At 44.0% G+C, this 27931-nt stretch overlaps 1 protein-coding gene and 1 long non-coding RNA gene across 2 annotated transcripts; both read right to left on the bottom strand.

Moving 5' to 3' along the window:
* Positions 1 to 2629: 2629 nt before the first annotated feature.
* RPL27A (ribosomal protein L27a) lies at positions 2630 to 10819 on the bottom strand. The gene is made up of 5 exons (XM_085863364.1): positions 10630 to 10819; positions 5929 to 5992; positions 5378 to 5453; positions 3003 to 3177; positions 2630 to 2803 (listed from the first exon to the last, which is right to left on the bottom strand). Exons 1-5 carry the CDS (start codon positions 10630 to 10632, stop codon positions 2675 to 2677), a joined length of 447 nt encoding a protein of 148 aa, XP_085719490.1. The 5' UTR covers positions 10633 to 10819; the 3' UTR covers positions 2630 to 2674.
* A 4331-nt stretch (positions 10820 to 15150) lies between these two features.
* LOC147010201 (uncharacterized) lies at positions 15151 to 27830 on the bottom strand. The gene is made up of 2 exons (XR_015053028.1): positions 27138 to 27830; positions 15151 to 15681 (listed from the first exon to the last, which is right to left on the bottom strand). It is a non-coding gene; the product is annotated as an uncharacterized LOC147010201 (long non-coding RNA).
* Between the last annotated feature and the right edge of the window lie 101 nt (positions 27831 to 27931).

A 27931-nucleotide genomic window follows, 5' to 3' on the forward strand; every position in this document is an offset into this window, starting at 1 on the left:
TAAACCAGGGAGAAAAATCGGACAAAAATTGATGTTTGAAAAGGAAAAAGGCATTTTAATAGCCGTTTTGAATGCATCTGGTCGTGTGCAATGCTTTCCGAAGCCATCACAGTGTCACTTATCGTTATGTTCTTTCAAAGTTAAATGAAATGTTGATGTTGCTGGAGAACATGATGCAACGATTGATCGTAAGGTGGGGGGGATTGAGGAAGAAAGAGAGTGATGGAAGTGTTGTTTACCGGGGATTATGCTGCAGTTACACAGAATACTGAGATAATTTATTGACGAGTAATAACAGGGTTTCAAGTAAGACAACTTCAAACTCGGTGAATGGTCACATTATGTTAAATATGTCATGATCCATGTAAGAATCTGCATTTGATTTTGTGAGCGGGAAGAGGGAAGGGGTGAGGACAGAGTTGGGGTTAATATTGAAAAGGGGGGGGGGAGAGCAAAGATGGGACAGAGTCGAAAAGGGGAGGTTGAGACTTTGGGGGCGTGGGGGGGTTGGGTTGTGGTGGGGATTCAACTTTTGGGTTGGGAGAGGAAAGTTGAGGACTTGAAGACATTGCATGGACACCAGCTTGTCATTTTTTATTGTACAGGTAGGGCATTTATATCTGACACGTCATCATTTTGGCTAGTAGTCAAGGCATAGGTGCAGAGCTCATTTCCCCCCCCCCCCGCCCCCGTGTTGCAGGTGATGCCTGAAAGTTATGAATGATGGAACACTCACCTCCAGATGAGAATGCAAACTCCAGATGAGATGAGAAAGAATTGAAGGCAAACATCCACACTATTGTTCGACACATTCCTTATGACCAATATGCTGATTCACAAGAGCAGCCATTCCAATGGAGCCCATTTGTCAGATGTAATTTTTAGATAACTGTTACGTCTCATCATAAAAAAATTTTTTTAAATGTATTTATGATGTTCATTAATATATTTACAGCACTAATAAATGTGTCAGATATAAATGCCCCACCACTTTATTCTCGAGGGTTTTGAACAGTAGGAATCCTTGAGAATAAAGAGGTGGACAGACAGACCATGTTCCTTTTAGTAAGGCCAAAAAAAAAAAATGTTGCATTGGCGTAACCCGCCCGACCCTACGTTTTTTTTTTTTGTTTTTTTGCTATCGAAAAATTTTGCCGACCCTATATTATTGCTATTTTTGTTGTTTTGCTATCGTTTTCAAGTATCTTGTTGATTGCGATCGCGATCGCAAAAACCCGGAAGTGTTTCGGACAGAACCCGCCGACAAAAAGGGTGGTACTCGAGCCGGGGGAGATTTTGTGAGGGATTTATTAGGAAAAAAAAAAAAAAAAAAAAAAGATCCCGACCGACCTACCCTATTTTTCAGTGACCCGTTACGCCAATGCAACATTTTTTTTTTTTTGGCCGAATGGAAGGGCTATCTTTGGAAATGTGCAAAAGTAAGTTTTCTCTCATTACGACCGAGCTGTAGCGCATAATAACTGCTAATAATACCATCATAGCTCCATGTCCCAAACTCCTTTCCTCACCTTTACTTCTCCTGCCATTTTCCCTTTAATCCCCCCTTTCCCCACTGTAGTTTGATCAGGAAGTTCCACCAAGATGTCTCCAAATCCCAGGCCTGACTTATTAGCGGGTTATTGGAGGTTTTCACTTCTTACATAAACCATGTTTCCAACCCAAAGTTTTTTAAAATTTCGGACTGGATTGTTCACGTCGAAACGTCCCAGACAGAGACAAAAATCTCCGAATAACCACGGGAATCGTCCACTGCATGGTAAAGCAGGAAGACCTTACCCGTTCATGTAACCGAACCCTCTATAGGGGAAATCGCAAGCCGTCTAGAGGAGAATGTCGCCGCAATTCGTACCAAGGACTGTGCACGGGCTTGGAAACACAGATACCTGGTGGCCATGGATTGTCCACACACAGATCTCCTTCAAGATGGATCATTCATTCTCAAATCCACTGTAATCTATGTACCACATAAAGGGTCCACAATGTTCAATACTCGGCCTTGTTAGCAAATTCCACCTCACTCTTCCATGAGCCTAGACCTTGAACAAAATGTTAACGAACTTGACCTAGAGTTAAAAAAAAAAAAAACACAAACACATTATTACATCACTATGCCATTTTGGACAGCAATTGGAAAATTTACCTCCAACGCCCTCCTTTGGCATTTCCCCAATTTTACTGAGCTTTTACTCCCACAGTCACAAGCAGCTAGAGCACGAGTCGAGTAATGGCTGGGGCCTTAAGTTAGACGAGTATTTGATTCAAATTGTGTTTACAATGGGAATTGTCAGTGGTACTATAAAACGTGCGTTTTTTAAGTGGACCGACACCTCTCCTCACCTCCCCCCCCCCCGTTATGCAGTAAAACCATAAAGGTTTGAACAGGCCAGCCTATTCCAATTGAAAACTGAGCATAAGATTATGATGTCATTATACTAATTAATACCAATTCAGAAACGTTCAGGAAATTTGTAGTCCAGAGGAGTGATCAATCAGAAATTGTCAACTCAAAATAATAAAAAGAATCCCCCCAAAAGGCAGAAAAGGCGATTGGGCTGCATGGCTGGAAAGTTCAGGGTCAATTAACCAAAGGCAGAAACGAGAAGAAAAATCATTCAACAAAAGGTTTATTCTTTGTAGATCCAACAGCACCAGATCACGCCGAGAGTATGCAAGCACCCCCCACGGCCTTGATCTTCTCTTCCGCACGGCGGCTGAAAAACTTGGCCTTCACGATCACAGGCTGGCGGGGAAGCTTCCCCTTACCCAGGACTTTGTAATAACCCTGGGGGTCAGCAAGGGAGAGAGGGGCAGTCGGACCTCCGTGTCAGTCTTGAAGCCGTGACGAGCACGGAGCATCACGTGGTCATGGGACGGGATCACGGACACGCACTTGACATCCTTGGAACTTTGTAAAACTCTCACCCTCCACTGGTAATGCAATCGAAGCTAAAGGAACCGCAAAGGCCCAATGTGAACCTCACCGATTTCACCACATCGATAACGGGTGCGGTGCCATCCTTCTTCTTCTCCAGCTCCTTTCGTGTGTCCTCTTTGACCAACGTCCACAGGCGGTCCAGGTTCAGCACCGGGCAGAACTTTTGGTTGCGCTTCAAGTGGTACCACCGCATGCCAACCTTCCCAAAGTATCCAGGATGGCTTTAAAAATAAGTGGGTAGGTAAGAGAGTCCAACAAAATAGGGAATTAAAAATGACAGGGTGGAAGAGGAAGAGAACACACACAGGTGGTTGGTAATATCACGGGTTCCAACCAATCACAGAAAACCTATTGTGTTCCGATTTCGTTATCGCGGTGTTATATTTCGGCTAATCGCAGTTTTTGAGATAAGATGAGTCCTTGTTTGCGTCCACATGTACGACTAGCTCCTATTACGAGCATTTTGTCGTTTCACTCACACCGTTAATTGCAATAATCAGACCAGCATACCCGAAGCCAAATTTAATAATTAATCGTCATCGAACAGGAAATGACATCCGGAGATCCTGTAATACAATATCTACAAGATGTAGGACACACACAAGTTAAAATGGTGCCCAAACGTAAAACGATGGACAAAATCAACCGTGCCAAAAAGCTGAGAAAGGTTCTAACATTGTGTGAAAAAAACATCGAGTTGTTACATAGGTTGGCAAGAAATGAAAGTGCAGCATCTGTGGGCCACCATTACGGGATCAATGAATCGACCGTGTAAAGGCGAGTCAATTATCCGTTCAAGTGTTCCCGCCCCGCAAAACGCAACCGTCTCATTCCAGTCCCACAATCATCATATTGAAAAGATGGAAAAAGCGCTTAATGTAGGGATCGGGGACCAAACAGAAAAAAATGCCTTCGAGTGGACCGGTGCAAGGGAGAACCCATTGTGGATTTTGCAAGACCCCAGTTCAACCGTGGCTCATGGAACTAATCAAGGTGAAGGGATTTATGCCGCAGCAGGTTTTTAATGCCGAAGAGACGGGATTATTTTGGAAGAGGATGCCATCTCGTACCTTCCTGTCCGAGCAGGGAAGATCTGCTCCGGGTCACGGTGGCTACGGATCATCTTACCCTTCTTCTATGTGGCAATGCATCAGGTAACTTTGTTGTGCTCCCGATGATCCAGCAGGCATCACAAGTTCTACATCCACATCTTTCTAACCTCCACCCTTCCTCCGGTAGCAACATCGTCGTCCCGAGCTAAATCTTCGGTTTTCAATTTATGGCAGAGCACAGTACGAGTAATACGTTTTCCCTCACCCATCTCACTGTTTTGTAATAAATTTCAAATGTAGAACTTGTGTTTTTATTGTATTTACATGTTTATTACCTCTGCCACTGAAGGTGAAGGAGGTTATGTTTTCACCCCTCTGTCTTTGTTTGTTTGTGTGCAGGATATCTCAAAAGTTGTGAACGGATCCAGATGAAATTTTGTGGACAGGTTGGGTGTGTGACAAGGACGAACTGATTAGATTTTGGTAAAGATCCTGATACAAGAATTTTTTTTAAGTGATTCTTCACCATTGAGAGATCGGCCTCAAAAACGATATGTAGCACGATATTTCAAAAAGTTGTGGACGGAGTCGGGTGAAACATGGTGGACACATTGGTTGTGCGATAAGGAAGAATCAATTCAATTTTGGTGAAGATCCGGATCCGGATACTAGAATTTTTTTTACAGCAGCACTGATGCACTGATAAAGGGTCTGATAAAGGGTACATACACAGCACTGATAAAGGGTCCGGTGCGATGTCGACGAGGATGACAACAACAATTTACACAACCTTCTGAAATTCTAAAATGTTTTCAGGTAAAAAGAAACCTTAGCTCTCTTTTTAATATCAGCGAAACAGCAACGATGTAACTCTCAGATCAGATCATGAACCATGCTGAATAAAGAGCGTCGCTTTTGCCGAAGTAGTTTCTTGACTCGAGTGATATTCCTGGACGGGTCGCGACTCTCACACAGGAAGTCAGGGCAGGAATTTGGAACTTGTTCACGGTGCCGGAGATAGCTCACCTATTCTTCGCACGGAACACCATGGGAGCTTTAACATCCACCAACTAACACCGGCAGACGGGACGCACAGTTTAACGTCCATCCGAGGAACGGCACACACATTGATGTATCACCCTGCCTGTGAAACACCGGGACGGCAGCTTATAGTCGGGTCGGGATTCGAACCGAGACCAGACAGCCTAGGGGAGAGTGTGCGTACCTCTCGGCCATACTGCCAACCCGATGTCCACACACATTGCTCCGTGCCTACGACGGCTCAAACTGAGAACCGATGACACAAACCGTGCAGCGAGATCAGTCGTGAATGATTTAGCCAAGCTCCAATCAGTGTGGCATTACGTACTATTTATCAAAGTTGATGCGGTGGTGGTGCAAGCCTCCGGCATTACCACGGCCTCCAGGATGCTTTCTGGCCTTTCCTGCACAACACAGACCACAACAATCGGGGTTAGGAAGGCAGCAAAAGAACAATCTTCAAAAATCCACTTTGAAGGAGCTCTGGGTATCCTGAGACTCATAATAGAGGACTTAAAAAAAAAAAAAAAAATCAAGGAAATCAAATATCTACAAACACACTCGTTTAGATATTAGTGAAACTAGACAGGATTCAACAAACTGCACGAGAGTTGAGAATTTGATTGATTGATCATTAATAGGAGACAGCTCATAAAACAACCAGGATGATAAAGTGAACAATGGGAAAGGAGCCAGCCTCGCAACTCTGGTGCTCACCACACATGGTCGTCTTTATGGTCAACGGTGTGGGGCACCCCCCCTCCCCCATCCTCTCCCCAAAGAGAAGGTCCCGCCCCATCACGTACATGAAGCTCAGTTTAAAATAAATAACAGTTTCACTCACAGAAAGCTCTCCCCACACCCCAAGCCCATACACACCGACACGGCCATGCCCGTGGCTGACGTGGCCCCGCAGTTTCCTCGTCTTCTTCAGTTTCTTCACCTGAGAGGACAACGAGAACAAAGCAATTAACAACAATGCATCAAAATATTCAAACTGCACAAATAGATTACACTGGTCTGCGTCATTTCAGAGGTCTAGGTTTTCTCAACGGTTCTTATAAGTTTTTTGCATACTGAATTTAGAAATGTATCTCATTTCGCTCAATCAGGTCAAGTTTTTATGGTATCTCAATTTTAAGGAAAAAATAATCAAAATGTTTGTTTTTTTAATTATCATTTTTTTTTATTCAAAATCAGACTTACATTGACAGAAAATGTACAAACTATATATAAAATAAAATGACGCACAAGTACCGTTAATGTGAAATTCAACATTAAAAAGACGAAGGAAAACAGCGACTGCTGGAGCGACTGAAGTTGGGTGTTGCCAGAAACAACGATTTATCTATCTTTTTCTGAAATTGAAATGAAAGTAATTGAGAAGGCACTTTCTTCCACATTAAGTGTACTTGTGTGTCATTATATGTATAGTTTTTACATTTTCTGTCAATGTAAGTCTGATTTTGAATTTAAAAAAATTACCCCCGTGTGGGGGTGACGGTCATCTCTATAATACCACAAGTTCTTAATGTTAAGTTATGACCGAAGACTACTGCACAGCTCGAACTGCGCAGTTTGGTTAAAGATGACTCGGCATTTTGGCGCACGCATGAAATTATATTTTGAAAATAAATGCCAACGTTTACATTTCAGGTTTTGAAACTTTTGCACCTTTGGAGGAAAATGTATAAATATAAAAGGCTAAAAATGTGTTTTATATTTATATTTCATTTCTCCTTCCTTCCTTCTTTGCGAATCGCATCGGCGTTTATGGCCATCTTCCAGATCACGTGACGATCAAACAGGAAGGAAATTCAAAAATCTGTCCGGTTAGATACAATATAATATTTTTTACTATCATCCTCAATAAACAGTTGCCGAATATCTTGTAGAATGGCAGACTAGATAGGTTTTGAAAATGGCGATTTTTATAACTTACGTGACCTCGTGACCTTGACCCTGACCTACAACCCGGACAAAGTTATATCGTTGTGCAACACTCATCGACCTCTACCCACATACTAAGTTTCATCTAGATCGGAAAGAAAAATTGATGGACGGACGGACGTACGGACGGACATTTGGTCTGGCTTTATTAGGTCATCTCGGTAGAGATGACCTAAAAATGCTAATTACAAAAACAAAAATTTTGATTTTTTTTTCCTTAAAATTGAGATAGCATAAAAACTTGACCTGATTGAGCGAAATTAGATACATTTCTGAATTCAGCATGCAAAAAACATTAGGTCCGTTGAGAAAACCTAGGCCTCTGAAAAAAATATTTCAAATGCAGCCCAGTGTTATCTTTCTGCAAAGGGGAGTGTGGGGGGGGGGTGAGTGGAGGAGAGAAGAGCAGAGTAAGGAGAAGAGGAGAGCAGAGTAAGGAGAAGCGGAGAGAAAAGTAGAGTAAGGGCAGAGGAGAGGGGGACGGAAGAGTGAGGGAAAGGGGGATGGAAGGGTAAGGGAGAGGGGGACAGAAGGGTAAGGGAGAGGGGGACGGAAGAGTAAGGGAGAGGGGGACGGAAGGCTAAGGGAGAGGGGGACGGAAGGCTAAGGGAGAGGGGGACGGAAGGCTAAGGGAGAGGGGGACGGAAGGCTAAGGGAGAGGGGGACGGAAGGCTAAGGGAGAGGGGGACGGAAGGCTAAGGGAGAGGGGGACGGAAGGCTAAGGGAGAGGGGGACGGAAGGCTAAGGGAGAGGGGGACGGAAGGCTAAGGGAGAGGGGGACGGAAGGGTAAGGGAGAGGGGGACGGAAGGGTAAGGGAGAGGGGGACGGAAGGGTAAGGGAGAGGGGGACGGAAGAGTAAGGGAGAGGGGGACGGAAGAGTAAGGGAGAGGGAGACGGAAGAGTAAGGGAGAGGGGGACGGAAAGGGTAAGGGAGAGGGGGATGGAAGGGCAAGGGAGAGGGGGACGGAAGAGTAAGGGAGAGAGAACAGAAGGGTAAGGGAGAGTAGGACAGAAGGGTATGCTTGGTGTTTGCTTAATGGTTCGTGTGGTGGGCTTGGGATCCTAGGATCCTGATTTCAAATCCCACTCGGCATGTTGAATTAACATCAGGTGGGGTTGACTCTGCCTGTCATCCTTCAGTGATCGGTAAAATGAGTGTGAGCTTGGTGGTATCCTGTGTCGGAGAGGTAACCTGTCCAGGATTGTACCTAATCGCCATGGACACTGGTTCGGCAGCACCAACGCTTTGCACAAAGTATGGTCCCAATGGATGGATGGACGGAAGGGTAAGGGAGATGCCACTTTTCCAACAAGTCAGTCACATTTCTGCTCTGCTCAAGCTGCCCCGGTCAACTGTAAGTGCTGTTATTGTGAAGTGGAAACGTTTATAAGCAACAACAGCTCAGCTGCCAAGTGGTAGGCCACACAAGCTCACAGAACGGGACCGCCGAGTGCTGAAGCAAGGAGAGCAGAAAAATCGTCTGTCGTCAGTTGCAACACTCACTACCGAGTTCCAAACTGACTCTGGAAGCAATGTCAGCACAAGCACTGTCCGTGAGAGCTTCATGAAATGGGTTTCCCTGGCCGAGCAGCCGCACACGAGCCTAAGATCACCATGCACGATTCCAAGCGTCAGCTGGAGGGATGAATCATGCTTCACCATCTGGCAGTCCGACGGATGAACCGAGGTTTGGCAGATGCCAGGAGAACGCTACCTGCCAACTGTAAAGTTTGGTGGAGGAGGAATAATGGTCTGGGGCTGTTTTCATGGTTCGGGCTCAGCCCCTTCGTTCCAGTGAAGGGAAATCTTAACACTACAACATACAATGACATTCTCGATGATTCTGTGCTTCCAACATTGTGGCAACAGTTTGGGGAAGGCCCTTTCCCGTTTTAGCATGATGATGCCCCCGTGCATAAAGCGAGGTTCATTCAGTAATGGTTTGTCTAGATCGGTGTGGAAGAACTTGACTGGCCTGCACAGAGCCCTGACCTCAACCCCATCAAACACCTTTGGGATGAATTGGAACGCCGACTGCGAACCAGACCTAATCGCCCAACATCAGTGCCCGACCTCACTAATGCTCTTGTGGCTGAATGGAAGCAAATCCCCACAGCAATGTTCCAACATCGAGTGGATATCCTTCCCAGAAGAGTGGAGCCTGTTATTGCAGCAAAGGGGGTCCAGCTCCATTTAATGCCCATGATTTTGGATTGAGACGTTGGATGAGCAAGTGTCCACATACTTTTGGCCATGTTGTGTCTATAAAAAGGTAGATTTGGGTGGTGTGTGTGTGTGTGTGTGTGTGTGTGTGTGTGTGTGTGTGTGTGTGTGTGTGTGTGTGTGTGTGTGTGTGTGTGTGTGTGTGTGTTTGTGTGTGTGTTTAACACATGAATAAACAGGAGGACCTGGTTTGTTGTTGTTTATTGGGTTCAAAGCGTTCACCTTCATGTGAAGACATTTTGATTGTAATGTTTTTTAGTCATCCATACTTGTATCACAAGTAACCCCTTTTGGTGTGTTGCATGTCACCAAGGATGCACACCACCACACACCACCCTAGATAAGATGTTCGGCCAGCTGTATATAAACATTTACAATGTGAATTTTTAGATCCTCGTGGAGGATCTCTAACTCTTACTCACGTTGTTGTTCTTGTGGACTTTTTTTGTTTCTCAGCCTACAGTTTTCATCGAAACCTCCTGAAACTCGGCATATATATGTAAAAATACCCTGCGCAGCCAGGTAACCATCTCCGATTTTGAAAATTCCTCCTAAAAAAAGTTATGACGTCAAAATATCTCCGCAAATGGAAATCGCCTAAAAAATTATCTCTGAAACTAGGCAAGCTTTTGAATCCTGTTTGCGGGAATCGAACAGGGCATGAGCAGAGATGAATTAGCGCACATATGAAACATCACTATGACGTCATATCAATTTTATGACGTCATTCCTATTTTTTGACTTTTTTTTGTTTCACAACCCAGAGTTTTCATCGGATCTCCGTGAAGCTTGCCATGTATATGCAGAAAGCCCACGCACAGGCAGTAACCATCTCCGATTTTGGAAATTCTTCCTAGAAAAAAAAAGTTGACGTCATAATATCGCCGCTAATGGAAATCGCCTATACCATCATCTCCAAAACTAGGCAAGCGGTTTGAATTTTGTTTGCGGGAATCAAGCCGGGCATTAGCAGAGATATAATTTATCGCAAACCTGATACGTCACAATGACGTCATATTCGTTTATTATGACGGCATCATTAAGAGAACGAGGATGTTAGCTCATTCGAGCTTGTTTTTTTTTTTTTACTTCATACGACTCGTCATTAGACCAGAAGGTGAGGGAAATCTCGACGGTTTGAACAAAACCCTCATTACCAACACCCAGTGTGGGGAAACGATGTGATTGAAGTAATGACACGAATCGCTCAGTGAGGCCTAAACACTCGTCCACCGAAACAAAGCTCATTGACTATCGGTAAAAAACAAATACTTCATGCAAACTTCCAGAACACTATAAAAAACACATCCCCATCTCGTTGGCATCGACATATGAAAATCCAAACACACGGTGAAGTGGAGGATTGCGAGCGATTCGACCAAGCCAAACTGAGCGAGCAACTCACCATGTTGGCGATGAAGGGAGAGGAAGGGCTCACCGGAAACGATCGTGACGTAATTAGCAGAAGTGTAAATAACTCCAACGGAGGTTAATTGTTTAATTTATAGGAGATGCTTGACTTGAAAATATCTAAACATATGAAATATTTCAACTCTTTCTATTTTGCATTTTTACTGATATATCAACACCGCCGACAACGCCGCCGGCTGCTTCACCGCTTCACTTCTGCAACACGCGGCCCCAACGTTTCGGCGAAACAAATTATTTTCACAAAATGCAAATCCACTGCTTTAACCGAATAACATTCAAGACTAAACGGAAATGTTAAAAAAAAACCAGGTACGTATTAAACCGACAGAAAAAAAAGACGACAGCTTTCTACCAACACTAAAACCTGTACGCCTGCTACAGCGCACGACGGCGCATTTCCTTCAGCGAACATAATTCTGACAGACAATAGAATGCATTTGTCATTTAAAATCTGAACTGAGGTAAATCAGCATCGTCGCTCAAACGGTTTGTGTTTATCACGGAATTCTGGGATTTTGACACCTCCACCTGAGGGCCTTTGTGGATCCATGAACGGGAAACGAATTTACAAATGAATTTGTCGTTTTAAAAGTGTTTTTTCCATGAATGCGATGAAAGAGTGATTTCCTGAGTGAGAACTCAGAACTTGTCGCTAAGTGGTATACTCGGATCCCAACACTCTATGCGAAGAGCACGTTGTTGAACTCCTTCGATGCGGACATTTAGATGTTCTGTGATGAGTGCGACGCTCCAGACACGTGACACGTGTCACGTGTTCGATATTGAGCCCGAATATGATATTTTTGTTGGAAATAATAAGCAAGTCTCTTGCTTGGAGAGGTAAACCATCGCCATGGCGTTTCAGAAGTCGAAACATGGACACTTCACCTCCTATTCACACGTTTCTCGATATTCAACTCGTGAGACTTCAAACTTGAAACCATTTTGAAGATCAACACCGAAAACTTGGGCCGTGCATCGATGATGGAGCTGATGGTTTCCGATCCGCACAAATGGCCCCATTTGGAGGATCTCAGTCTCACATTCATGAAACATTCCCGTTTGACACGTTTTGTGCGGTTTAATGTCATATTATTGAATTGAGAACATTTCACTAGGTTATCCGATGCTAATTTTATGTTTGAAAGCTGGTGTGATTGACAACATTGAACCAGAGTTAAGTTATCTACATATTTTAATGTATACGGTTCATCAGATGGGAGTGCACCATTAATCATCACTAAAACAATGATGGGTCCCATTCCCATGACATCGTGGAGTACGTACTGCTGACAGGAGAACAAGAAATCGCAGATCCAACCAATAATAGTGGGAAGTACGATGAGATCAAAGAGATTCACAGAGGAAAATGGTTTGGCCTTTTCCACATTAACCCTTTGAACCCAAGTAGCCAGTTTACGAGCCCCTAATCAAACCTCCATATACCCGAGTGGCCAGTTTACCAGCCCCTAATCAAACCTCCATATACCCGAGTGGCCACTTTACCAGCCCCTAATCAAACCTCCATATACCCGAGTGGCCAGTTTACCAGCCCCTAATCAAACCTCCATATACCCGAGTGGCCAGTTTACCAGCCGCTAATCAAACCTCCATATACCCGAGTGGCCAGTTTACCAGCCCCTAATCAAACCTCCATATACCCGAGTGGCCGGTTTACCAGCCACAATTCAAATCTCCATTTACCTGAATTGCCAGTTTACCAGCCCCTAATCAAACCTCCATATACCCGAGTGGCCAGTTTACCAGCCGCTAATCAAACTACCATATACCCGAGTTGCCGGTTTACCAGCCACAATTCAAATCTCCATTTACCTGAATGGCCAGTTTACCAGCCGCTAATCAAACCTCCATATACCCAAATGGCCGGTTTACCAGCCACAATTCAAATCTCCATTTACCTGAATGGCCAGTTTACCAGCCCCTAATCAAACCTCCATATACCCGAGTGGCCGGTTTACCAGCCACAATTCAAATCTCCATTTACCTGAATGGCCAGTTTACCAGCCGCGAATCAAACCTCCATATACTCGAGTGGCCAGTTTACCAGCCCCTAATCAAACCTCCATATACCCAAGTGGCCGGTTTACCAGCCGCTAATCAAACCTCCATATACCCGAGTGGCCGGTTTACCAGCCCCTAATCAAACCTCCATATACCCGAGTGGCCGGTTTACCAGCCACAATTCAAACCTCCATATACCCGAGTGGCCAGTTTACCAGCCGCTAATCAAACCTCCATTTACCCGAGTGGCCAGTTTACCAGCCGCTAATCAAACCTCCATTTACCCGAGTGGCCGGTTTACCAGCCGCTATTTCATCCTCCATATACCCGAGCAGGTGGATTTTTCTCCAGGGAGCTCAGGGTTCAAAGGGTTAATGCATGTTGGATGTAACATGTCAATGACACAGTCTGACGTGGAAAGCAATTTACGGCTCCCAAACCGGTGCAGATCAAGTTTCAGAGTAATGGCACGTACGATCCATCATTCAATGATTGATTCAGTGGTCTTTGCAAAATGATCTGTAAGAGATATTGGTCTTAACTTTTCCAAAGAGGGAGGATATATTTTGGGTATTGGGGCAACGATGGAGCATTTCCACACATCTGGGACCTTTACCTGTTGAAAAGGGGAGTCCATTATACGAGTTGGAGGTGTTGTTAGCTCAACAGAGAATTCACAAATAATGTGTGCAGATATCTCGTCTGTCCCACCAGAAGTATTTAGCCAAATCATTGCCGATGCTTTTTGGACTTCCCATAGTTTTACAGTTGGGCATGGTTTTGGAGCTGGAACATAAGCTGGAAGCAACGTCAAATCAGAAGAAACAGAAATAAAATAATTATTAATAGTGTTCATGGTTGCCAAATCATATTCCATGTCTATTCTCCATTCCAGGCATAGATATTGGCAAGTGATCCCGTTGGTTTCCGGTTAAAACACGGATTACACGGAATCACGATACCATGTCGAGGGCTCAGGAACGTTTCAGATGCTGGACACTCGTGAAACAACACTCGGTTTGAGCTTTCACCACACTTGACTTCACCTTGCTTCGTAATCTTTTCCATTTCTAGACATCTCTACGGTGAAATGCAGTTTGCAGTTTGTGGATTCCTGACTTCATTCATTTCTCGGGTCATCCATACTCTCGTCCCATGATTGGAACTTCACCTTACGGATTGGAAAATATGTTTCAATCGCAGAATAGAGAGTTTGCTTGAAACATTCGCATTGTGAATTGGCGTCAGCATTGCTTATTACCTCTCTCCACTCATGACTGCAAATCCATTTGCCAAAAACAAGACTGGCACTATCCGGCACAGGCCGATTGTAATGACATCAAATTACATGAGGTTTTCTCTGGTTTGCGGCAGTAAATGGTAACCAAAGTATACTGCAGTGTTGTGATCAGACAAACCCATGGACAAGGTAATTTGCACATTTCCCAAGAAGTCAGTGATGTTTGTAATAATCTTATCCAACACGTTCTTTCCTCGAGTCGGTTTATCGACCACTTGATAGTGCTTATCAGAAAAGAGAGGAGCTATATGTTCAGATGATTAAAATCTCCAAGTAAAAACAAAACCAGCATCACAATACGTTGTTGATAAGGTCAATAGCACACAGAATGTGCTCTGTCAATTGCACTTCCATCATGTTTTCCGAATTTTGGAAGTAGATAACTGCACAAAAGACACGTGGAATCGGTCGTGGCAGGTGTCTGGGACTATGTTTGATCCACATTACTTCCAAGTTTGTACGAACCGTTGCTTCATTGGATCAAGATGGATTAAAGTGATATTTCAGGTGAACTCCCACATCGCCTCCGATTTGATCAATTCTGGACTTGCCAAACATTGCAGAGCCAGGAATGGAAACGCTTGGCCCTATTTCTCAGTCGTGAAGAATCACTTGAAATATTATAGTGTCCAGATACGGATCTTCACCAAAAGCGAATCGATTCTTCCTCGACACACAACCAACCCATCCACCAAATTTGATCTGAATCCGTCCACAACTTTTTGAGATATCGTACTCATGGACAGAGGAACAAACACACAAATGGATAAAAACGTAACCTCCGTCCACCTTCGGTGACGGAGGTAATAAACAGTACAAAATCAATTGGGTACCAGCTACGTTGGCTTGGTCCCTTAATTACTTCATGTTCCAGAGTGATTTGTGGAACACCCTGTACATTTTGTAGAATCTGAAACCAGTTTTATCAGCACACACCCGTTTGTAATTTTCCTTTCGAATAAACGTGTGGAAGAGATGCAACATTGCACTGAAATTCCCGCCATTTGTGTTGACGCAAGGCAAGAAATGGTCTAACCCAATCATTTTTGATGAAATTTTCGTTTTATAACAAACGGATCTTTCCATGTGACATGACACTCCTGTGATTTATCAATGTGCACCCATTTCATTTTAATCCTGGTTCTACGTTGGAGAAGAGAAAATGTTGAGCAGTGCAAAGTAAGAAACATTTATTTTACCTCATCATCGGTTAAACTTTTACAATATAAATCATTTTGAAAATATAAACACAAAATGAGTTCCACACGTTCAGTTGTGCTGAAACAGCTGCAAACCGAGCCATTGACCGACACGACCAAGCAGCAATACGGGCCCAGACGCACCCAAGGCGAGACACACGTAAGGTAGACCGTTGCCCCTCAGCCACGCCTCGCCGTCGGGCCCGTCCCAAAGAGCACACAGCATGCCACAAAGGGTCACCGTAGCCCAAATCACACAAACTGCAGCTACCGACACCATCGTGGTTTCGGTCGAATGGCGTCGTGGGTGTGACTGGGTTGTGAAGGTTGTTCCGAAAGTCGAGGAAACAAGAACGTGGCCTAACTGGCGGGAGGGCCAGTCGAGATCGAATCCTTCGGTTGAAGCTTGCGGGAATCTCCGGGTACCAACTGTGGGATTCCGTTCACGACAGGGTAGGCAATGGAGAGCTCTTCATTAACCAGCTCCTTGGAGGAAGCGTCATACCTGGATTGGAACACCATACCGTTCATGACATATCAGCACAGGAGACAGGAAGGGGACGTGGGGATGTCATGTTTATTCCAAAATACTCTAACCATTAATCTATCTTTTATCAATCGATATATCAATACAAATTGAACGATTGTGTCTGAACAGGGTAAACGTTGTAACCACAGCAAGTACAATGTTGAATGATAACTCATTGAAGAGCTCTTGGGTCCGGACAGTGCATGCGGATGCTTACAAATATTGTTATTCATGCAATTTTTAGTTGCATTCATTTTTGTTGCACACGTGGTGTATAGGCTCAGTCGTTGGTTTACACATCCAACAGAAGTAAAAAAATTAACCCAATATATCCACAAACTATTCAGTCAAATCTGTCAACAAATAATTACCTTTCCATCAATTTACTTTTCCAAGAAACCTGAGCAGTCTGAACAGTTAGTGACTATTATGCTGTCAAAAGAAAATAATAGCAAACCTATAAGGGCACTCGGTAGAGCGCATGCCTCCGTCCCATAATGCCTGATCCAGGATAACATATCGGGCCCAATATATTGGTACGTTTGAGGGGGGGGTATGCATTCAAAGGGTAATTAGGATGTTTAATTAGGTATGCCATGCTGTTCGAGTTTACCAGGATCTCGATGTAATAAGTAGCAATTCAGTGGTGATAAGTTGTCTAGTAAATGTTCATTTCTTCAAGGGGGAAAATGATAATTGTCACGTAATTAGATAGGGACACGGGATAGGGTAAGTGTGTCTGCGTAAACCCCTTTTTGGTATTCTCTGGAGACTGGCCGTGACGTCACAGGACAGTGCAGCGGATGGCTCTGCCCCATGATCACGATTGGCAGAAAGCGACGGCGGTGGGCCAATAAACGGCTCGGTTGGAGGTGACGAGGACAGGAGGATAAAAAGGTTCTGTTCGGGGTCGAAAAGAAAGAGGAAGAAGATTACAACCAAAAGATCGTGTTTTTTTGGTGGGGAGGCTGTTGCGCGGGGAGCATCCTTGTTGTTGTGCTGATTCGATCGTGTTCTTGATCGTGTCTTGGAGCCTTGCTGAGCCTTGTGCCTCACCTTGGTTGGCTCTGGGGTTCTGCTGACTCGGAGTACGGGGTCGAACGGCGGGCGGACCTGCCTCCCTCTCCTGCTCGCAACTTGGCGCCAGAACTGGTTCCCTGGCGGCTGTGAGCGGACTTGGGCCAAGACCAGGAGGTCGACAGCACCACGGTTTCTCCTGCCCCCCCTGACGAGAGCAAGGCCAGCTCGTCCGGCGCTGATCCAGGGACAGTTGCGTCCACACCACGGTCCAGCCTGACCACCAGAAATAGCTACGTTTTGTGTGTGTGTGTGCGTGTGCGTGTGCGTGTGCGTGTGCGTGTGCGTGTGCGCTTGGCGCCTTAGAAGGTTTGAGATCTCTATATTCATTGGAATTGTCTGTTTTTTCCCCACGCCCGATCCCACACCATCCCGTCGAATCGCCCCAGATCCCTCTTCTTGCCGAGTCTTGTTATTTCTGGTCAATAGTAAAAACAAATAAACATCATCAACTCAGTGAAAAGTGACGCGTGCCACCTTCCTCGTCCCGTTTGCGGTAGAGCGATTAGAACCGCCATGTTTGGGTTATAAATAAATAAACCGCCTCCATCGTTTCGGCTCATTCTACGTTGGCGGGACTGTTCAAGTCCCGTGGACGTCACAATATGTTTGAACTAGAGGGGGAGCACTCGGGAGAGTGCAAAACCTCCGCCGCCAATACTGCTGGGTCACTCAAGTGAACCTTATATCTTTTCATTAAATATGATGTCAACAGTGCTGACAGAGTTGTAGTTCTTTTCTGCAACTTTTTTTTTGGTGGGGGGGGGGGTGGGGTTGGAAATCACTTCAAACATGTAGAAATGAAAAAAAAAAAAATTTTTTGAACAATTTTTTTTGGTGGGGGTTGGAAATCACTGAAAACATGCAGAAATGCAAAAAAAAAAAAAAATTCTCAATTTTTTTTGGGGGGGGTAACGATTTTTTTTGGGGAGGGAGGGTGGAAATTACTTAAAACATGTAGACATGCAAAAAAAAAATTTTCTCTTACAATTTTTTTTTTTTGGGGGGGGGTAGAAATCACTTAAAATATGTAGAAATGCAAAAAAAAATTTCTCTAACAATTTTTTTTTGGGGGGGGGGTTGGAAATCACTTAAAACGTAGAAATGCAAAAAAAATTTTTCTCTCTAACAATTGGGGGGGGGGTTGGAAATCACTTAAAACATGTAGAAATGCAAAAAAAAAAAAATTTTCTCTCACAATTTCTTTTGGGGGGTTGGAAATCACTTAAAACATGAAATGCAAAAAAAACCATTTTTTCTCTCACAATTTCTTTTGGGGGGGTTGGAAATCACTTAAAACATGTAGAAATGCAAAAAAAAAAATTTTTTTTTTCTCTAACAAATTTTTTTTGGGGGGGGGGGTTGGAAATCACTTAAAACATGTAGAAATGCAACAAAAAAATTTTTTTTTCTCTAACAATTTTTTTTGGGGGGGGGGTCAGGTCAGGTATGGGAGCATGTGCCAGAACAGCGCGTCGCTGCGTCCACTTTCCGCCGGTACTCCAGGGGCCTCCATCTGGCCATCCCCCAGGCAGATGCCAGGCCCATCCCCATCTCCTTGAGATGATGGTCAACCTGCTGCAACCATGAGGCACGTGGTCGGCCCACTGGCCTCCTCCACTCATGAGACTCCCTCGCTGAGAGAATCTGGTAAGCAGGATCAGCGTCAGGAAAACGAGCCACATGTCCATACAGCCGCAACTGACGCTCACGGACTATGCAGGTAACAAATCTCATCCGAGTCTCTCTCAGCAACCGCTCATTGGACACAAAATCCAACCAGCGATAGCCAAGGATTCTCCGAAGACACCTGGTACCAAAGGAATTAAGTCTCCGACTCAGATCCTTGGTCAGAGTCCAAGTCTCGCACCCATAGAGCAAGACTGGAAGTACCAAGGACCTGAAGACTCGGACTTTCGTCCTCCCGCACAGGTACCGGCAGCGCCACACCCCATGATCCAGTGAATCCATTACTCCCCAGGCCCGACCCAGACGTCTATTGACCTCTGACTCGCAGCCAGCAGAGACATGAATATCACTGCCAAGGTAAGTGAATCTCTCCATGACCTCAACATCCTCACCACAAACAGACACAGACAGGACAGCAGCATCCAAGATGTCACCGAAAGCCTGGATCTTAGTTTTGACCCAAGAAACCCGTAATCCCAGCGGCTCCGACTCCTCATTCAGCGCCTCGAGGGCCCCCAAAAGGATGTCTGAAGTCTCCGCAAAGATGACTGCATCGTCTGCAAAATCAAGGTCCGAGATCTTGACATTCCCAAACGATGCACCGCAACTTGATCTCTCCGACATCCTCCCTAAAATCCAGTCCATACAAGTGCTGAAAAGTGTGGGGGCAAGTACACATCCCTGACGAACTCCAGTAACAACTGGAAATAAGTCAGAGGTGGTACCACCACACTTCACAGCACTCTCAGTACCAGAGTAGAGTTCAGACATCAGATCGATCAGTTTTGGTGGCACCCCACGAAGACCAAGAATCCTCCAGAGGACATCCCGATTCACTGAATCGAAGGCTTTACAGAGATCAACATAGGCTGCAAGCAGCCCCTGCCGAAACTCTCGTCTGCGTTCGGTGAGGACACGAAGTGCAAGGATACGGTCAATCGTTGACCTCTTTGGTGTAAAGCCTGACTGCTCTGGACGCTGGTGCTCAAGCAGATGGTGGCGAACCCTATCAATAATTATCCGAGCAAAGACCTTGCCCGGCACTGAGAGCAGCGTCACCCCTCGGTAGTTGTTGCAGTCTTGGCGATCACCCTTCCCTTTCCAGAGAGGGACAACAAGGCCCCTCTTCCAGTCAGTTGGGATGATGCCTGTGTTCCAGGCAGAGCACAAAACTGCATGCAACGACACGAGTGCAGCATTTTCACCAGCCTTGAGAAGTTCGGCATGGATGCCACAGATCCCTGGAGCTTTGCCCCGTTTCAACTGGTTCACCGCAGCCCGTGTTTCCACAAGCGAAGGTGGACCACAGTTGATTTGGGGGTCAGCAACAGGGATTGTAACACCCTTGACGTCCAACTCGACAGCTGGGGGATCAGCCTGGTACAACCGCTCAAAGTAACCGGCCCAGCGGGCCTTCACTTCAGACTCCTCTGTCAAGAGCCTACCACTCTCTGCTCGAACTGCAGTGCTCCGAGGGGGGGGGGGACCAAGCCCAAAATTTAATGGCATGATCCTTGGACCATCCCTAACCCCCCCCACCCAGTTTTGTCGAAATCCGTCGAGGAGTTTTTCCGTAATACTGTTCACAAACAAACAAACAAACACACAAAAAAACAAGCAAACAGAAAGGGGTGAAAACAGTAACCTCCATCCATCTTCGAAGATGGCGCAGGTTAAATATCATGCTATATAGTACTATATAATTTTTGGCTCAATCTCTCAATGATGAAGAATCACTGAAAAAAATTAAATAATTCTCATATCCAGATTTGGATTCAGATCTTCACCAAAATCAAAGAAATTTGTTGTGGTCACACACCCAACATGTCCACCAAGTTTCGTCCAAATCCATCCACAACTTTTTGAGATATTGTGCTATCTATCATTTTTGGCCCGATCTCTCAATGGTGAATCACTTAAAAATTCGAGTAGTCGGATCCGGATCCGGATCCGGATCTTCACCAAAATCTAATCAGTTCGTCCTTGTCACACACTCTCTTCCATAAAATTTCATCCGGATCCGTCCACAACTTTTTGAAATATCGTACTATTATATCGTTTTAGCCCCGTCACTCAATGGTGAAGAATCAATGAAAAAAATTCACGGATCTGGATTTCGATCTTCACCAAAATCAAATCAATTCTTCGTTGTTACATACCCAACTTGCCCACCAAGTTTTGTTTGAATCCGTCCACAACTTTTTGAGATGTGCTGCAATATGTCGTTTTTGGCCATACATCTCAATGGTGAAAAATCTCTTTTAAAATTCTCAGATCTAGATCCGGATTTGGATCTTCAACAAAATCAAATAATTTCATCCTTGTTATATCCCCAAACTCTCCACAAAATTTCGTCCGAATGCGCCCACAACATTTTGAGATATTTTGTTCACAAACAAGCAAATGAAATTGCTCGTTGAGCAAGGAATTGCCAGAATAACTGTCATATCTCCATGATCTCTGAAAAAACAAAAACCTGGAAATCAATTTGGTTCTTATAAGTCGATAGTGCTACTGTTTAATGAGTTATAGCACTTAGTTTGGTCATGATCATCACTTGGAAATCAATCGGACTTTTTTTATCGTTTTTTTAATCGTTTTTGGCGTTTGGCGTTGGAAATGGCGTTTTTAATCGCAATTTGAAATTTTTGACCCGACCCCCCCGACATTCGACCCCTGACCGCTAAGATGGGTGTTGGTGTGACTGACACCCCAATGAGACATATGGTTGGATGCAGTATTGGAAGATGCACATTTTAGATTTGGTTTGAAGTCGATACGAACATTTTAGCGGACGTTATTGCGAAAATAAGAATTTCGGTTTTTCGGTGACCTTGACCTTGACTTTTGACCTAGATTCACCAAAAACAACAAGTGTCTAAGTTGGACCATGGCCGACATCTGTACCCAGTTTGGTCATGATAGCTGAAATGGTGTGGCTGCTACAGGGTAAACAAACACACAAACAAACAGACAGCGACAGAGACAGACACACAGAATGACACACACAACCGACCAAGATAATTGCCGAAATACGAAGGATTCCGGCAATTAACAAACACAGACAGACAGGGGTGAAAACATAACCTCCATCCTCCTTCAGTGTCAGAGGTAACAAGCAGACAGACAGACTAACAGGAGGGAAGGGAGGTTGAGGGATTGGTTTTGGGAGGGGGGAGGTTGAAAACTGGAAGAAGAAAGGGAAAGCTGTGAACCTGAGATGGAGGTGGGGGGTTTGGGGAGGGGGGGGGTTGAGGGCTTGAAGAAGGCGGTTCAGGACTTTTTTTTCAACATGACAATAAATGATTATGGGACCCTACAATTATTCTGTCAAAGGACATTCGTAACAAACTCCTAAAATATTACACGCTCTATTGGGTAGAAATTCCCTTACATCAGCCCGGTGGAACCGGGTTATCTGGTGGTTATTAATTAATTGAAGCTCACTCACCATACACACTGCGGTTGTTGTTTGGTTGTTAAGCATTCGAATTAGACGATAAAACTGCTTTATCGGTGCTTGACTGGTGTCATGAGACACACCATCGTTTGGACAGGATGGAAATCCATTCGTTCTAGGTGGAGTTTGCGGGGTTGGTGCCCATCACACCAAAATGGAGATTTTTTTTACAATCGAGTTGATATTTCAAAAGGCATGTAGAGTGCAGAACCCGTTTGGGTTCCATGGTACAGAAAACACAACACGACAAGGAGCACGCATCGTGTTATGAAAGGGATTAGATACGAGCTGGGTTCAACATGGTTTGCTTCGTCGGGGCCATACAGCGAGTGCATCTACATCAGTAACTTCCTCATAATCATCCTAATCTGTGAATCCTGCTGATGTTTCCACATTAAGTGCCTGGCATATGTTTTTTGGTACCTGATCACCATCATTCCATTTGATCTGGAATGTGTCATCCATTTTCCTCAGTATAAGGCTGTTGCAATGATGCCTTCTTCCAAATGTGTTACATAATTGGTGCGCCTGATTTTGTTGCGTATAACGATGGACCAAGGTGGCAATGCACTTGGATTTACAACCTTTTATCAATGCCCGTGGGTCCTCTCATGTTTTGGGTGCAGATCTCTTCTGGAAGATAACAGATATTGCACGACCAATACTGTCTTGCACGCTTTCCATAAAGTTGACAAACAAACTTCTCAAATGTTGACAAAACGGCAGGTGAAGTGGTTTGACAGGTGCCCAATTCATCATTCTTCATCACGAGTTCTATCGATTTGATCTTTCCCTCATTGAGGAAGGCAGCAATATAATCACATCCCGAGAATGCTCATGTATCAGGCGAGGCTTCTATAACCTGACCATCCAGCTTTCCTACCGTGTCTCCAATAGGGATGTGGCGTCTAATGGTATTGCTACTCAGGCCTGCATCCATTCAGACTCTCACACTGACATTGATTGGGACATATAGTAAAGCAGAATGATCAAGATATCAGTCTCATTACTCCTGATAGTGATGCCAGCCCCTAGGTGAATCCATTTGGTGCGATGTAAATGAAACACGATTCTCGTGTCGGCTTCTTCATGGTAAGACATCATTGCTGGCACACCTACTCAGACAACATGTCGGTCAGATGAAGTTCAATACTCTTCAATACTCTTGGGTCGTTCAATACTCTTGGTATCATGTTGAAATGCCAAAATCTTTGACTTCTTTCTATATGGCTTCAGTACTTTTATTGCGGAGTGAACACTATTGACAACATTCGTTTCTTTTGCTGTGATGGTCTGGAGTTGTCATCTTATCATTTCTTTGATCATGTGTCTCTCATGACTGTTTTTGTAACAAATTCCAACTGTGTCATGAACCTACACTGCCAGAGAGTTTCAGTAGTTTTGTCAGTTGTCCTATGCCAATTCCGTTCACAAGTCAGCTTGCTACAGCAGTCCATTGGACGTGGAACACTGCCTGCCAGTTATTTCAGTGACCAGCTCAGTTTCAAGTTCTTCGCCGGTGTGGTAGCTGATTGAATGACCAAAACGATTCAGGATGTGTCTCACTTTGACTTCATTCTTATATGGTGTGCCAGTGATGGTCTTCATTATAAGTCCCATGGTAAGGTGTTTACCTGCTTTGATTCTACCTTTACTGGTAGAAATCACCACATTATCACAAATCGAATGAACTAGTCTTGAAACTTTCTCAGATTTTGAAGCAGAAGATGAAGTAGTATATAGAGCCCTGAAGAAGGTCATCTGGAATGCTTCCCTCGTACCCATGGGAAAACCCCATTTTTTTGAAAAAGTAGGGACTTTGTGCTGTAAAACGTTGGTGCCCCCTCATGTCTTTAGAGGACGTCCTAGAATCATGCTAGGGTGGACTACCCTGCCAATGTTTTTTGTACGAAGGTGAAACGTCAGCTTTAAAGTTGTCATTGTAATAATATTGAGGCCCGGAAATTATGGGTAGGAGAAATAAAAATCGTCATAACTTTGTACAGAAACAAGACACACTAACGAGTTACCTCTCAAATTGTTTGTACAATAACTGCTCTACAAATTAATATATAAAATGCAAATCAGATCAATATGTAGGTCACCAGAGGTCAAAAGGTCACCAAATTTAAAGAATGCTTAAAATCAGGGACTTGTCAAATATTTAGCAATTTTAACGTTGAAATTGGATTTAAAAATTTTTTATGACTGAAATGTTTACAGTAGAGATCATGTGAAGTATTCAAATCACCCTTGTTTAATTGTTTCTTAAAATATTTAATCAGTAACAGGTGGACGAAGATCAGTTTTCAAAAAAGACAAAAAAAAAAAAACCACCCATTTTCTCCAGGTAATTGAGCACTCGTATATCTGCATTACTCAGTTCCCCCAAAACATTATATTACAGAGCAAATGAGGTTTAAATATACAAAACTGAATCGGTGGGAGAAAACCTGTCCATTGTTTTTTTTGTTTTTTTTTTCAGGGATGCCCATCAGCAGATGTGAAAAGGAAACATGGCTGACCAACAACACGGTTGGTACAAAGGGGCCCCAGACAGTCAGCAGCGGTTGGCATTGACCAAAAGACAAGCAAATCGAATAAGTTAAAGACAGAGAAAGGAACAATATACTCTGTGTGTGTCATATGCCAGGACAATTTTAAAAAAAAAGAAGATAAACTGTTCAAGATATTACCCGTCTGGAAATACACTCAAGTCAGCTTTGAGTTCTCGGGTTGTCTTTATGGCAGAGAGACATTCATCTGATGTTGAACAGAAAGACTGGTTGGACTGTAAACAGCTAAAGTGGCGTCCAAAATGTAGAAATACTTCTACTCATCCTAAGGGTTGCATGCTGGGCCAGAAAAAGTGGCTCAGTTAATCTCATCACCCCACAGCTACATGTCATGGTTCCTCTAGTCCTAAGACAATAGCCAGTACCTCTGGGGGTAAGAGAAGGTCTGCAAGGTCAAAGTCTTGTAGGTTTGAAGCTGCAGTAACCCGTGTCATTTGTAATAAGAGATTCCGTGATGGAAGATGACTTTCAGCGAAAATTACCAATCCACACAACAAATCATTGATTGAGAAAGCACAACAGCTGAACTGGCAATATGCTTTGTTCTGTTTGTAGGGTGCTGGGTACGACATGGTTGCAAACAACATATGCTACAACACCACCAAGTAAAATGAAGTGCATAACTGTGAAGAATAAGCTTACTCAGAAGTACAGCAAGGTCTGTCATTCATTGATCAAGGTTATGGGGCAGGATTTTTTACGTGCCTCATCGATCCCTCTCGGTGATGCATTGGAAATGCTCAACAACTTGGAGGGGTAATCTGGTAAAGGTAGATTGTTGAAAACTCCACAAAGTGCAGGAAAAAAAATCTCAAGAAATGACTTGGCATTCGTCAAGTCACAGCAGAGGAAAAGTTCTTCCAGAGGTTTCTGCACAAGCAGCAGCCGACCTCATAACCAGACTCCCTCAAGGAGTTCACCTCAATTCTGCTAAAGGTAGAAGATAAAGCGATAAAAACAGTTTGTCATACAGGTTATTGTTCCTTTATCCGTCTTTAACTTCTTCGATTTTCTTGTCTTTCGGTCAATGCCAACCGCTGCTGGCTGTCTGGGGCCGCTTTGTACCAACCGTGTTATTGGTCAGCCATGTTTCCTTTTCACATCTGCAGATGGGCATCCCTGAAAAAAACAAAAACAATACACTGGTTTACTCCCACCGGTTCAATTTTGTATATTTAAACCTCATTTGCTCTGTAATATAATGTTTTGGGGGAACTGTGTAATGCAGAGATACGAGTGCTCAATTACCTGGAGAAAATGGGTGTTATTTTTTGGTCTTTTTTGAAAACTGATCTTCGTCCACTTGTTACTGATTAAATATTTTAAAGAAACAATTCAGCAAGGATGATTTCAATGCTTCACATGATCTCTACTCAAAAAACATTTCTGCAAGGAAAGAATTTTTAAAATCCAATTTCAAGGTTAAAATAGCTACATATTTGACAAGTCCCTGATTTTAAGCATCTATCTATAATTCCATCAGTGTGCGTGTGTGCGTGTGTGCGTGTGTGTGTGCGTGTGTGTGTGCGCGCGCGTGTGTGTGTGCGTGTGTGTGTGTGTGTGACCGCTGTTTCTCGACAACCACTGGTCCGATCCGATTGAAACTTGCCAGGTATATTTCTGGGGACCTGATGATGTGCCTTTTCAAGGTTTGATATTAATCGGACAAGTGGTTCCCAAGTGATGGCCATTTATTTACCAAACCAATGACAAGACACGTTGTTGCATGGGTGTGGCCGATGGGGGAAGGGAAGCTCAGCCGCGTTCCCCATTACAGGTTACAACGTACGGGCTTCCGGAGAATGATGACTTCGTGTATTCTAATAATTTCTCGATTTCTTATGCGCATTTATAGATAAACACTATGCCCCAAGTTATGATCGTTTTCATATTAGACGGTGCATAAATTTCGGTAACACCAGAGTGAGCTGGTGTGCTCCGAACCAGGAAGTAAATTTTTTTTGTTCCTCTCTTCTCTTCTCTTTTTGTTTTTCCTTGCGACGACATTGCAAAAAGGCAAAATACGTTGGCGCCAATTTAATAATTGGCCATTAAAACTAAATTGCGAATAATCATAACTGCGATATGCGAACTTCCGGGCAACGCACGTACGGGCACGCGAGAGCGAAGAAACGGCCTGTGTGGTTGTTTCTTGCTCGCGGTTTGAATATTTATTTATTTATTTTTTACGGGCACGTACTAGTTCATTAAATTCGGTGACCTTTTGACCTCTGGTGACCTACATATTGATCTGATTTGCATTTTCGACATTTTAATTTCTAGAGCAGTTCAATACAAACAATTTGAGAGGTAATTTGTTTGTACGTCTTGTTTCTGCACAAAAGTGATGACGATTTTTATTTCTCCTACCCATTAATTTCCACTCCTCAATATTATTACGACATTGGCACGGCAGGATACTCACCAACAACCTTCACCTCCTCACAAACCTCTTCCTCCTCTCTCGTTTCCTCTATTTTTATACTTTGCCAAAAACATTATTCGTTTCATACAAAAGAAGGAATACGGGTAAACAATCAGCCAGCTTTAAATTTAACAGCAACTTAAAACGAACTCGACAATCCCAAATCGATTTAATAGGTCGAAGGTCGATGCTCGATGGTTTTTACCTCAGGGGTTTTTTGGAAACCGGGCACACGATGTAGTCCAACAGTGTTGTGTCAAACACGACGTCCTGTCCTTCACACTCGCTCTTTGCCCGACGATGAACCTGCGGACGAGTGTGTAAAATCAATCGTCGAACGAGGTGCGGAAACAGCGCGCTTCCCGAAGACGCCATGGCTGTGACGTCAGTACGCCGAGAAATCGGACGGTGTATAAGCAGACTCCAAGCGCCTCTTTCTTCATAGACGTTTACCGAATGGTTAATTACGATTTTGAATTTGCACTCGTATCTTTTCTCTCTCACATCAAATCGATCACACACGAAAATGATTGACAATTCCTGCACCGGGGCCATCTTGCCGGTGACCTTTGACCGGGCGCGCGCATCGTCACCAAATTGCCGATCGAAATGATTTTCACGCAAGGAAAGTGAATCTCACAATAACAAAATAAATTGCAATTCTTCATGAAATCGATAACAAAAAAAAACTGAAAGACATATTGTTACGAATCTGGAAACCATTCGCATTCACACATACAGTTGACCCAAAGTTTAGCTATTTCGTTAAATATAATGTGGATAGTTAGAATCTCTCCCCTATGTCTAATGGGAATTATATGTGTGCGCTGCGAGTTTCTTTTTAGTTAGTCTTCTGCATTAAATCCCCCTAGACTCCTTCAGGGCCATGACGCATATGTTTCTGGCCATAGGTGGGGTTGAGATCACCTCAGGGCCGACTCCGCCCCAGCAAGATGGAAGTTCCCCTCGTCCAATCGGGAGTGAGATCACCTCAGGGCC

This window comes from Eptatretus burgeri, chromosome 17 (genome assembly GCF_056783735.1).
Source record: "Eptatretus burgeri isolate ZD-2024b chromosome 17, Ebu_testis_v1, whole genome shotgun sequence".
Classification (NCBI taxonomy): Eukaryota; Metazoa; Chordata; class Myxini; order Myxiniformes; family Myxinidae; genus Eptatretus; species Eptatretus burgeri.

Excerpts from the sequence above, each read along its gene's own strand:
- RPL27A (XM_085863364.1), bottom strand. Across the intron at positions 5,454-5,928 it reads CCACGGGCATGGCCGTGTCG|GAAAGGCCAGAAAGCATCCT; the intron begins GTGTGTATGGGC and ends TGTGTTGTGCAG. Across the intron at positions 3,178-5,377 it reads CGCATCAACTTTGATAAATA|CCATCCTGGATACTTTGGGA; the intron begins GTACGTAATGCC and ends TTATTTTTAAAG.